The sequence below is a fragment of the Syngnathus typhle genome, linkage group LG7, assembly GCF_033458585.1.
Source record: "Syngnathus typhle isolate RoL2023-S1 ecotype Sweden linkage group LG7, RoL_Styp_1.0, whole genome shotgun sequence".
Lineage (NCBI taxonomy): Eukaryota > Metazoa > Chordata > Actinopteri > Syngnathiformes > Syngnathidae > Syngnathus > Syngnathus typhle.
Window position 1 is genome coordinate 8,288,399 of NC_083744.1, and position 13,336 is coordinate 8,301,734.

The following is a 13,336-nucleotide window of genomic DNA, read 5'->3' on the forward strand; positions in this document are numbered from 1 at the left end:
TGGTTTACGACGGTCACACGCCATTTCAAGATTATGAATGAGACGTAATGAAGAAATTTGGTGCATGAAGGCACACCCCGTTCCAGATGTATTTACTATTTGTCATTTGATTGTTAATTGAGCTTCATCAAGCAGTCCCTCTCTTTGAATTGTGTAAGTTCCGATGTAAAACATCAGTAAAGTATTTTTAAAGAGACTGTGAATGCTGTGGTCTTCCTCCTTATATTGCGAGCTAAGGAGAACGTCACAATTCGGAGTTGCAAATTGATGAGTCACTCATCCGGAACCAAAGATGAAAGTATTCTAGCTAACATTTGGGAACCACTGCTCTAAATAGCGGAAGCAGGGTTCTGCTATGACGTCTGCTGATAATGGCTGAGTCTCAGCTGTATTTGGGAGGTGATGAGTAATATTCACCTTGGAGCGACTGCAAGCAGTTTCACAGGGATCTTAAGAATATCAGTGACAGGCAAAACTCTTTTGAATTCTCCCCAACAAATGAAGGAGAGGGTGGCTACTTCAATGCCACAGTGGGAGAGGAACACTAAATTGAAATGGAAAACACGTCGATGACAGTGAAGTGCAATGGAAAAACTACCATATGCATAATCCTTTTCACATTTTCAATTCATGTCTAGCTTTAACTGAATGAATTTATTTCAAATAACTTAAGTCGATCTACTTTAATAATAATAATAATAATAATTATTATTTTTATTTAGTTTGTATTTGTTCAGAAAATAACTATTAGTGTTGACATTTGCCATTGCAAACACTTCCAACAACCACTATAGTATAGTTACTACTGAAATTTTAACATTGACTGATTTGCAGTGTATGGCGGGGGAGAGAAATCTCATTAATTACTGTATCTACAGTAGCCTATATTTTATTAACATTCCACACAGTGCTTTAAGTCAGGATATGCAGTTCAACAGATCATCGCTTTTCACAGTCTTATGATTATTAATGCCCTAGGTCAGGTTCTTTGCATGCTGATATCGACCCCAGTTTTCCTATCTTTTTTAGCCTTGTTGGAAATCTACTAAAGAAGCAACTGGGACAGAATAATAATTGAAAAACAATGTGCCTAATGTTCAATAGATGTTTGTGTCTGGGCATGCAAGTAACTGCGTGTATGTGCGTGACCGCCATTGTACCTCGTGCTTTTAGTTACACAGTGATAATGTAAGTGTAATATATTGAAGATTGTGCAGTGAGACAGCGTATGGAAGTGAAAGGTGCGTGATGTCATGCAAAACTGATTGAAAGAGGAACGACTGCGAAGGTCGTGCAATGCAAGAAAATAAGTTTACTTGCCTAGTCTGTCATTACCCAGTTGACACATAATACAGCATTCCTTTGCTAGTTTGGGGTTTGGTTATGGCAGCTCTCCTTTAATGCAATTATTTTATTTGTAACCATAACTTTCTCACTTTTTCGCAGGGGTGGCAGGTAGGTAGGCAAGACTTACTTAAAAAAAAAAACAGCCCATAAACATTGCAATGCGTTGCTCCTAAAATCCTCGTTTCCTCATTATAGATGCAAAATATGCCCCAGGCGTACTGCTTAAACAAAACCATTCAGGAACTCCGAATGTTGTTCAAATGTGCTGTTTGCTTGTTTAGTGTAGCCCAAAAAATTAGGTACTGGAGCCCAGTGTGTTGAAGCACAAGCTGCGTTCAGAAAATAATTTGAGCGGAGCTTGCGCTGCCTCCGGCACCACACGAAGACGACAGAAAATCCGCTTAATAACAATGTTAAAAGTTTCTCTTTTGACTTCAAATTGGCTTTGTTCAAATAAAGTCCCGTGTCACATTGTAGCCAAAAATTCAATCCTAGCTGCAAACTAAACACATGGTGGGTACGAAAACTCGCTGCCACGCTGCGTCTTCTTCCATTAGGCACATAATGGAAGCCGAAGAAAAAACTGAAGTACGCAAGGAGAAGAATGTTAGTCATGGTAACTAGTTTACAGTTCCACCAAAAGCATTTATAGCACAGGTATTTCTTCATTTTGACTTGAAACAACAAGTCTTTCTAAGGCTTAGACTTGTGTGTGGCTTTTTTTAATGCCGTAATTTCATGGAAGGTCAGGACTATTGAACCACTTCACAAACCTCAAACAAAGCGAGATAAGAAATTTAAAATAAAACTATCGTAATTAATAATGCAACCTAAACCTATTTTCAATGTGGTGCTATAGATTTTTTTCACATTGTTTTTTCCCCTCCTTCCTGAGTTATAATCTCATAGTATATATGTCCATAAGAATATATTGCATATTCTATAGTGTATGTATCACATGGAATCTTGAGTGAAAAGTATGTTTCAAAATTGCAAACGTAGCACCAGACCTGTCAATGAAGGGCATGAATTGAAACGGTTAGTCTGTAAATTATGCCTCACCATCAAGTTTACAGTTTAGTTTGCACTCGGGGCACAATTAGCTGGCCTTAGTCAATCGATCTACTTGTATAACAGTCCTACTTGTTTTATTACCTTTAAACCCATCTGTGAGCTACTCCAGCCCTAAACCATTTAGTGATTTGTGGACTAGCAACACCACTTTAAAATCTATCTGTGACTAAATGGCAACTGATTTTAGACGACTAACAGCAGAAACATGTCCTCGCTTTTCTTTGTCTCGTAGCTGAGTTTTTAGTGGTCGTTTTGGTAAATGGCATTTGTCCATTGTCTCGAATGTTTTGCATGTTAAAAAAATATTTACGTTTATGTCTATATTGTAACATTGGCCAAGATACTAATGAAGATTAAGATTAACACAATACTGTGCACACTCTGTAAGTGTGTTTACATGAGTTTGAAAAGAAACATTCTTAGACAAAATTGTTTGGACCCTTGCATAATATTATAGATGATGTGTGTGGCCCAAAGATGCTTTGCATATTTATGCATTTGTTCCCTAAATCCCTCCATTATTCAAATCTCCCAACAGGATTGCCGATGATTGTTAATAATGATCTAGTGTATGTGTATTTTATGGCCAAATGTTTTAAACTGTGAATATTTCTGTAGTTAAGAAGTCATTCTATGGTTAATGTAAAACCCCTTTTCCCCCCACACCCGATTAATTGTATCCCACTGGAATATATTTATTGCTTGTCCTGCTGCAAAATTATTTTGTTTGCACACAAAGCACAGGCAACACTATGAAAAGTATATAGAGCGTGCTTTTAATATCCCAATATGGCAGTGGTGTGGTAGTTTTCGTGGCAGTGGCGGCATTTATATATTAAACGGATTTACATATTGAGAAGGCACACAAAAAACACGGGGGAGACAAAAATAATAATTCTCTCCGCAATCTTTTTACACACATATTTACCCATAAAGAAAGATTTCACTGGTTTAAAGAGAGCTGATTAGCCTTTGCAATTCCTTCCTTAATTATAGGCTACTCATTAAATTACTGAGTGCTGCACAAATAATTAATGTACTGTAAATTCAGGCCCAGACTGAAATGTTACATTAACATTTGAAAATATTTCAATATGATGATCAAATCTCTTGATCTTAATGTTCAAGAAAATAATAACAGAAAAATATTTAAGTTCAAAGTCTTTTTATTTTGAATTTCTGATTATTTGCTTTATGGTCTCATCTTTATTGTTTTACTGTTATGATCAAATTTATGACTACATAATGATCCAATAGTTTGTTGATCACCAGCACTTCACAGCAGCCAATCACGCTCTATGTTTATCATCAACAGACTTATTTCCTGCAGCAACTGGCATATATAATTGTAAATCATCATTATAATAATGAAAAACAATCCAAAATAACACTTTATCCGACCCAATGGTGCCAGGTGGAAACCTAATAAATGTAACTCAATGTGGCACTGCAAATCAGGCAGTTGTTTAAAACAGTGATTGTTGTTTGGAATAAATCATCTCTTAGTTTTATCAGGAATCAGTTGACTTTTAATGATTTTTTTTATTGAACTAGTGACAAAAATGTAATTTTCTATTCTTTTTTTTTTTTATGCTACAGCTGGAGGTGTCAACCACAGACCTAAACGGAAACCTCGTTGAGGGACCAGTGATCCTCGTCATCACTATCATCGATCAGAATGACAACCGGCCCATATTCAAAGAGACGCGCTACACCGGAGAGGTGCTCGAGGGATCGCCTACAGGTAGGTGACTTTTACTTTGTTACAACCCTCGCGAAATAATCCTCACCGGTGATGTCTTCTTGATTTAGTAGCAGGGGTTAGTGGAATCCATGCAACTGGTGCTGAAGCCCCATTCGTGCAGCTGAATAATAAAACACAGAGACAAACATGTCTCGCAAGAGGCCTACACATGTAATGCAATTGCCTCTCAAGACACTTTGTTGAAAGACTCTTGGGTCTCACGGCCTACATTGTGTCTTAAAGGGAAACACCATCAAAGTTTGTTTATAAGTCTTGGGGCATACTTCTGCATTGGTAGTATATTGGTAGAGTAGATAAAAGCATGTCTGGTCCCACTGCAACTTTCAAAACTATGGAAAATATGCTTAGGAATTCCAGTTGCATGGATATTACCTCATGTTTAGTACAGTATGGAGGCTTAAAACTGATCAGTGTGAATGATAATGCTGGGATAGATTCTAGCAGGGACATACCTTAATTCAGCCCAGGAATTTGAGACTGCGAGTTTCTCGATGTCTAATGATGTTGTAGACTTTCCAAGACACTTAATGAGCTTATGGTGACACATATGTTTTAGCTTTTTTTTCTAATTCAGAAAGTGCCGGGAAAAATCTCTCTCTCTCTCTCTCTCTCTCTCTCTCTCTCTCTCTCTCTCTCTCTCTCTCTCTCTCTCTCTCTCTCTCTCTCTCTCTCTCTCTCTCTCTCTCTCTCTCTCTCTCTCTCTCTTTCTCTCTCTCTCTCTCTCTCTCTCTCTCTGTCAAAACTAAGTCCCCTCTGGCCTTCTTTTTCTTTCCCCATAAAATCAAAGCTTTCATTATATTTTTCAAAAAGATTTCACTGCAATCTTCACACTTACATCTTTACTTTGTAGCCATAAAACACAAGACAATTAAGGCTGGATATGAATTTACATTTGTCAAGAAAATAATTTATATATAAATGTGTAGTTGTGGCCTACAAACTGGTGTTGGGAAATTTTGAAACATTGTTTAATTAAATTTGGTGTTTGGGATTAGAATTCATCAACAATTTAAATATCATTTATGTAAAACACAAGTTGTTCAGGGCTTTTATCCCAGTTCTGCTCACTTAAGATTCTGCTTTGTGATTCGTATTGTGATTATTACTTTTGGGGCAGCTCCAGCCACCAAGAATAAATTCTTCAAATCCATTATTCTTAACACGACTCATATTTCAACTGCAATGTGTGCACCGCATGGCGCTGATGACAAATTGAACCCAAATCAGTTGATTGTGCAGTGCGTTCAGCCGTGTTTGGATTTGTGTGGCGCTGCAGCCTGCTTTGTGTGTATATGGTAGCGACTGGGCAGCAGCGGGAAGCTAGGGGAGAGAATGTCACAGTGCACTGACATTTCTGTATAGACCGATAAGACATGCAGCCAAATCATTTCTCTCTCTGTGTTTGTTCCACCACTCTTAGTTTTCCTCTCATATTCCGTTTCCCCCATTGTCTGTTGCCCTCTATTTCCATTAATAGTGACTCACTGACATAACAGTGGATTTGCTCACTTTGATTTAAAGTTACCGTATTTTCCGGACTATAAACCGCACCGAACTATAAGGCGCACCTTCAATGAATGGCCCATTTTAAAACTTTGTCCTTATCTAAGGCGCACCGGACTAAAAGGCGCACCATTAATGCATCATGTCAGATTTTTAATCCAAATCAAATCATTCTCTATTTATCATTTCTATTTCAACTCCAGATGCAACAAATTAATTTATAATCACAAAATAATGATCCATAGTCGTTTTGATTCATGATTCATAGTCTTCAGCGGGCCACTTATGATTGATTTCATGACATAATGCTTCGGGCCAGTTTAGATTTAGGAATTTAGTCCATATATAAGGCGCACCGAACTATAAGGCGCACTGTCGGCTTTTGAGAAAATTTTAGGTTTTTAGGTGCGCCTTATAGTCCGGGAAATACGCTAGTGTCAAAATATATTTTTTAACTGTTCTAATTGTCTAACCCTGTCACATTTCTTTCCAGAAATTAACTTGCACATTTAAACAGTTATGTGAAATGTACATTTTTGGTCAGGCAGGTGGATCTAGCCGAACAAGGCAACGTTAAATGAATGCAAACCTTCTGTAGTGTCAGCTCAAATGCAGACATCACAGAGTTTGCTTGCATTGTCAATGCATTTGAAATCACAGTGGAAATCATTTGATCACAATTATGCTTTCAACAGTTTCCTTTAGTGCTCTTCTGGTGGCACCATTCAGAGACATTAGTGTCTCAGTGATATATAAACGTAATTGGATATGATGGAGTATAAATGATAATAATAACTCAGGGTGCAGTTTTCGTTGGTGACTAATTTGTGTTTATTTTCGATGATTGAGGCCCAGGACCCTGCTGTGATGAATTTGGTCTGTTCTTCAACTTCCACAAACAAGCCTGATTTATCATTATGTTCATTTTGACATCTTTTCTCAGTAGCATTGTTTGACTTTAGGAACCACTTCTGTTCTACACTAATGTGTAGGCTAGGGTTATGTGAGCACCTTGCATGCGTGTAAGTGGAAACACATTATAACACTGGGCTATCTTTTTCACCCAATTTAGGTTCATTTTGACCCAACAGTTTTAGAACTGTAGTTTTGGGTGAACATTTAAGCAATTAAATGAAGTTAAATTGAAGCAATAGTTTTTACGTAGGAAACCTGAGTAGGTTGGTGGAGACAATGATAGCATTAGACAGCTTCATCATTTTATTAAATATTAATGTAATAATGAATTGGTGTGACAATATGCCTATGCTTACCTTTGATGATTTTGAAGGGTGAACATCCCTCTCCAATCTGTTGTCTGACACTAATGACCATATCATTAGTACTCTGTGTGTATTTATATTGCAAGTTTCTTTTTTTTATACATAAACTAAATATTCAAATAGTGACCTTACCACAGTTACAATAGGAAACCTTCATAAAATTTCATTTTTTTCTTTTTTAAATGTCACAGTGGTTCTGCCGCCAACATTTTGAATGAATGTAGTATTTCAATCCGTCCTTTATCTTAGTATAGCTAAATATATACATTTGATCTTTATATTCGCATTACAAAAGTATGTTGTGTGGTGGGGGATTGCATCACACAACACTGTAGCTGACAATGCCACCCTCCCCCCCAAAAAAAAGAAAGGTGCATCAATACTGATACTGAGAGACCTTGAAAAACCTCCTTGAAGTTGTGGCAAGTTAAGAGTTTGTTAGGGTGATAACAATGTTCAAGCTTGAAAGAAATTGCCGGAGATGGAAAATGCTTCAACCGAAAAATCATACCAAAGCTGGCAGGCAATTTGTTACATGATGGTTCCTGATTGTCACATTATGGTTTATGCCCATTCCTCTCTTTTGACTGGTTCCCTCTGTTAGCTAGAGAGCAGTCTCCCAAACACTATACAGGTGACCCTCCATCCCACTGGACCTATTAGCAGCTTGTCAGAGCAATTTCATGTCCATTTAGAATGCTGCCCAATTATCCTTCGACCATTGTTATTAGGACAAATTTTCATGTTTTTCTCCCCTTCATTTCTTTTCACTCCCTTTTCTCCAACGGACGTGTTGGTCTCGTTTGGCTCAGTAATGGCCCACCTGGACAATTTACACATCTAATTACTAGGACTATCTCATTTTGTGTGCTAAATAAGCATTATTTTAACCCAAATACCAATTTAATAAGACCCACTTGGAGTATTTATTCATTTGTATGTGTCTGTTCTCTTTTCACCAATAAGGTATCATTGATTTCCACGAGCCATCTTCTTTTAAATTTCCATAGGGAGGCCTATGCATCACAGCAGAAATGTGTTGTAAATTGGCTTCTTTTTGTTTTCAATAGACATTTGAAGTGAATGTCTACAAAGGAGAAAATGCTTTCTTTGAATACACTTCAGGTTTGGAGTACATCATTTTGGTCCAATCCCTTATTCCAAAGCTAAATAGATTCAACATCTCTTTATTTTTTTCTCATTCTTTCTCCTTGCTGTTCATAAACACATTATGCAGATGAGAACTTTTTCTTGAAATCAGTCCAAGATCTGAATGAGGAGCCCCAAATATAGTATGGATTGAAAATCCAAGGTGTAACAATGGCTCCAAGTGGAGCCATGGTGGCTGTTCCACTGCTTGAGCACTGCTAATCTTTCAAAAGGTTTCTATTCTTCTTTGCCCCTGCACAGTCTCATATCAAGTTGGCCTTGATTATCTGTCCCTTGCTTTGATTTCGCAGTGGCCTGCTCTTCTCGCTGAGCCCAAGTCTCAAAGGCTTTAAGTCCCATCAGACAAACCAATCTCACCACATCAATTCATTTTCCCACTTTCACTTTGATTTGAAAAGGCAGCCATTATTGCTTTCATAACCGTGTAACAATCGCTCCAATTTGTTTCTTTCCAAAAAATAAAAGTGTTCCCTTGCTGTTTTTTTGTCATAAAAAAACAACCTGATTTTTATTGTATGCCCTGCAATTGGCTGGCGACCAGTTCAGGATGTACCCAATGACAGGTTCCAGCGCACCCATGACTATAAGCGGTTAAGAAAATGGATGAAAGAATCGAATGTTACAGTATGCCACCTGTAGTTTGTTAATGTAAGGCATAAATTGCAATTATTGAAGAAACCGCCGTATCGAGAAGCGTGTTTTCTTCCAAGACCCTTCATTTAGCCATGAAAGCCGATCTGTGCAAGAAGTGCTGATGGGAAAGCGACAGTCTCCTTCTGTCACTCTCTCTCATTAGTTATTTCAGTGTCCTGCTGCATTTAAGTGAAGTAACATTGCAGGGTATTCTCTCTGGTTTTATTGAACTCTCTAATCTCTGTTGTAGTATTTCACAGGATTTCCGCCTTGTTTTTTTAGTTTTTCACCAGTTGTCGATCTTTTCATTCCTGGGCTTCTGCGCTAAGAATGCATCATCAGCTCGCGGGTAAAACGTCCATCCATGATTGAGTATTGATTTTGAATTGTCAGACAAGCACTGATGACAAAGTTCACAGATGGTAACAAAGCTTCAGGCTTCTGTCTCGTATGCCATGTAAGTGGATAAGGAATGTTTTAGCTTGGCATTACTGTGATGACTCAGTCGGCATGTAAACCAGACAAGTGTTTCAAAAGATCGGAATCCTGTGCTAAACATCAACTTGTAAATATTAAAATGACATTATTGTGTTTTGGGTAAATAAACAACAAACTTCCATCATCCGTCCATCCAGCCACCCATTGTCTGTCAGTACGTCTGTCCATCCCTCCACTCAACCACCCACTCGTGCGTGCGTCCGTTCGTCCATCCATCCATCCATATATGTATATATATATATATATATATATATATATATATATATATATATATATATATATATATATATATATATATATATATATATATATATATATATATATATATATATATATATATATTATCCATCTATATAGCTCTCTCTCTCTCTCTCTCTCTGTCTCTCTCTCTCTCTCTCTCTCTCTCTCTCTCTCTCTCTATATATATATATATATATATATATATATATATATATATATATATATTATCCATCTATATAGCTCTCTCTCTCTCTCTCTCTCTGTCTCTCTCTCTCTCTCTCTCTCTCTCTCTCTCTCTCTCTCTCTCTCTCTATATATATATATATATATATATATATATATATATATATATATATATATATATATATATATATATATATACATACACGTTTGTGTGTGTCTAGGTTTGTGTGTGTGTGTCTGTCTGCACATTATTGTTACAATTGGTTATTTTTTTCTTTGCTTTCTTTGTGTTGTTTTTTTCTTTCCATGCCAGTGTGACCATGACAGAGATTTGTGTTCAGTCACATACAATGACCTCTGTTTCTAACTTGGACTCATGGATTACAGTTTAAAATGTGACCAATCCTATTTGTTGCAACAAATACAGCCAATCTCAGTAGGCTCTCTGACAGTGCAGCATCCGTCACCCGTCACTATCGGCCAGATCCCCTTCACCCAGCCTGTCCATTTTTGTAAGCCAGCCATATTTCTGGCATTAGACTTGAGCCAGAAACCCGCTCTCGCTTGCAGTAGAAAATCTCCAAAGCAGTGTGTTGTTTACTTGGTTTTCTCCGTTGACTGTTCCTCAGTCTGGTACATCCCAATTGCCAACAGTTATTTTTATCTTATTTTTTTTATTGATATCTTTATTTCGAACATATCCAAAACATAAAAAGATTAAAAAAAATAACACTTTAAAGTGTCATATGTAAGTCCGTACATCAAACAATAAACCAACAAGTTGGAAAAAAAAATCAATCACAAAGAATGCTCGAAAAGTATTAGGAAGAAGCATTGAGAGCAGTGTTTAGCTCTTTAGCTTTCATTTTCTGTCAACAACAGAACTTAAACTTAGAAATTAATTCATATACTTTAAATCTGACCATGACTTTAAATGGAACCGGCAATTTGGTGCTGTTAATAAAGCCAGATTTTGTCATTTTAGGCAGCTGGCTAAGGTAAATACTCTCCTTTCTCAATATTCCTTAAAAATAGCTATCCATCCCTCTACCCATCTTGACTGGATTATTATCATTAATTTTATTTTGGAGTCAGCCGGTCCTCCCTCAAACATCTCCAGTTGGTCCAGAATGCTGCTGATCGTCTCCTCAACAGAGCTCGTACTAGAGGGAGAACACCAATTCTGGCCTCCCTTCACTGGGTCCCAGTACATTTGAGTTGATTTTAAGATTATTTTTTATCTTTAAAACTTGACAAATCTTGATAAATGATGTCTACCAGATGCTACTACAAGCTCAAAAGGGTCAAGCTTTTTATGTTGCCAGTGCCTCTCTCCTTTTGGAAAGACTACCCGCAGTTTTCATATATATGGCATTTGACTCAACATGAGGCTTAGCATTGTTTGTGTTTTATGGTGTATGCTGCTTTTATGTGATTAAATATGATTTTCACTCCATGTACAGGACTTTGTATGCAGCTATGGTTGTCTTTAAAGTGCTCTGAGTTGTAGCCTTTTATCTGTTATCTTTTTTCTCTGTAATTTTCTTTCTAATTTCCAGAGACAACTCTCTCCTTCAATTCTTCTCCTCCATTTACACATCATGTTGTAAAGGAGCACAATAGTAGTCACCCTTTAAATAAGCCAAGTGGACATGATTGTACAATGGTCAAATTACTTTCAATGTTTTCAATGGTTACCATTGTTTTTGTCCAAGTCTGTTTAATGAGTATATTCTATTTTATTTTTATTACTTAATAATATTTCTGGTTCTCCTTGTCTCGAGCCTCAGTACAGTTAGCAAGCTGTCTTGCACCGATTGCCTTCTTTTTCTGGGTGAGAGCAGATGAATGCCTACTAATAGGTTCTCATTTTTATTAACTGAGTTGCTCGTACAGACTTTCTGGAGGTAATTAATTGAAGTGTCCTTTTAAAAGGAAAGTATCTTTTGTCTTGATTTAGTGAGTGGAGTCATTAGTTAGAGCTTCAATGGTGGGAGAACAGGAGATCCAGAGCATTCCCTTCACTGTTACGGAAGCCATTTTGATAATTACAGAGGAGGTTATCATTATTAAAGATGACTCACTTCAGGGCACATTATTTTGAATTGTAGAATTGAATAGTCAGGGAGCATAAATGTATTTCAAAGTAATTAACAAATTCAAACTGTTAGTGTACTTAGATTCAAATAGATAAATGACAGTTGGCTGCAGTTACGCGGGCATTACAAGGTCCGCATGCTGCGAGTGGGAACAACTTATGCAAGGCTGTGTTTTTATTTATGTATCAACATATTTATTTCACACTTCCCTTGACATTTGGAGAGCCAAAATGAATGACACACGCACGCACTGACAACATATTGCTCTGCCGATTGAGATTTTATTTTCACAATTCCTTTGGCAATTTGTCTGCACATGCAGCTAGTTTAATCTACCCCCCCCCCCCCAAAAAAAAAAAAAAACACTTAAACAAATGTATTCACAAACAGCATCTGATTCGAAAAGGATGTGCTGATGGTGAAATGCGTCACAAACTAAAACGTCAAGCAGAATGCGTCTGGGTGCGCCGGTGGTATGTGTATGTATTTAAATGAGGTTACTTGCAGAGAAATTACCCACCTCTATGCAGATGAGCCTCATTGATAGACAATGTCTAATTGATTAACACCAGCACTAATGGGCCCCACACAGTTTCGGGGGCAGAAAGCTAGTGTAAAATTAGCGCCACTCAGTGGAAGCCTCTTTGAGCAATTGCAAACTAGAATTGCCAGAGTAATGTGGGGGGAACACTCCAACATACACAACACATACGGGAAAAAACGAGAAACTTTGAGAGGATCCTCCTTCCAGGACTCTGCTGTGACTTTCATTTGTGTTTTCAATACCAGCATCCATTCATCATAGTGTATCACTAACAAAGCATGCCTCAACTGCATAGACACGAGGGAAGCTTGCTCATTAGGATACCCATTGTTCATTTAAGATTAAAGCATCAGAGAGCGATCATCCCCACCAAACAATTATAGTCACAAATTAAACTAACTTCAATGTTATTTGTCTTTGGGCTGATGCTGAGCCAACTAAGAACTCTCAAGTGAGGAGACAATGCAGAGTCATGCACCAAACCCATTGGCTTCCATCCATTATCAGTCTCGCTCATCCTATATTGCAGGGAGATCGAGCATCTCTCAGGTAACATTTGGCTGGCAAGTGGGGTTCACGCAAAGTGTTGGCAAGACAAAAGAGAATGGAATTTGCCTTATGGGTAAGAAGACAAATCAAAGAGGCGTATTAAGGCTGCAAACGGGTGAAGGTAAACTGCAGCCTCGTGATCTTATGAGCATATTATTCCTACCTTATTGCTACGTCCTGCTGCAGTACAAACATGGCACTGTTTATTGTTACTTCTTGCGGACCTTGAATTGATCTTTAGATCTTTTCTCCATGGCTAATTTGGCAGTAGATCCATGCTGGGTACAATCAGACATAGCTCGCTGTCTAATTTAGCACTCACCAACTCTTCCTGCTTGGATTGATCTGCCTCAATAATTTGGGGGGAAATCATATTAAAGGATTTGTCAGAACCTTAAAATCAAGACACGTCTAAGTGTGTCTAAAGGTGTCACAGCCACCAGGTAATTAG

The 13,336-nt window shown here is 37.6% G+C and overlaps 1 protein-coding gene across 2 annotated transcripts in view; it reads left to right on the forward strand.

Moving 5' to 3' along the window:
* cdh13 (cadherin 13, H-cadherin (heart)) overlaps positions 1-13,336 on the forward strand; it is a 164,746-nt gene that overhangs the window by 80,251 nt on the left and 71,159 nt on the right. For both annotated transcript variants that reach the window (XM_061284167.1, XM_061284168.1), the window contains exon 6: positions 4,021-4,165. In XM_061284167.1, coding sequence (XP_061140151.1) covers positions 4,021-4,165 — 145 coding nt within the window. The remainder of the gene's footprint in view (positions 1-4,020; positions 4,166-13,336) is intronic.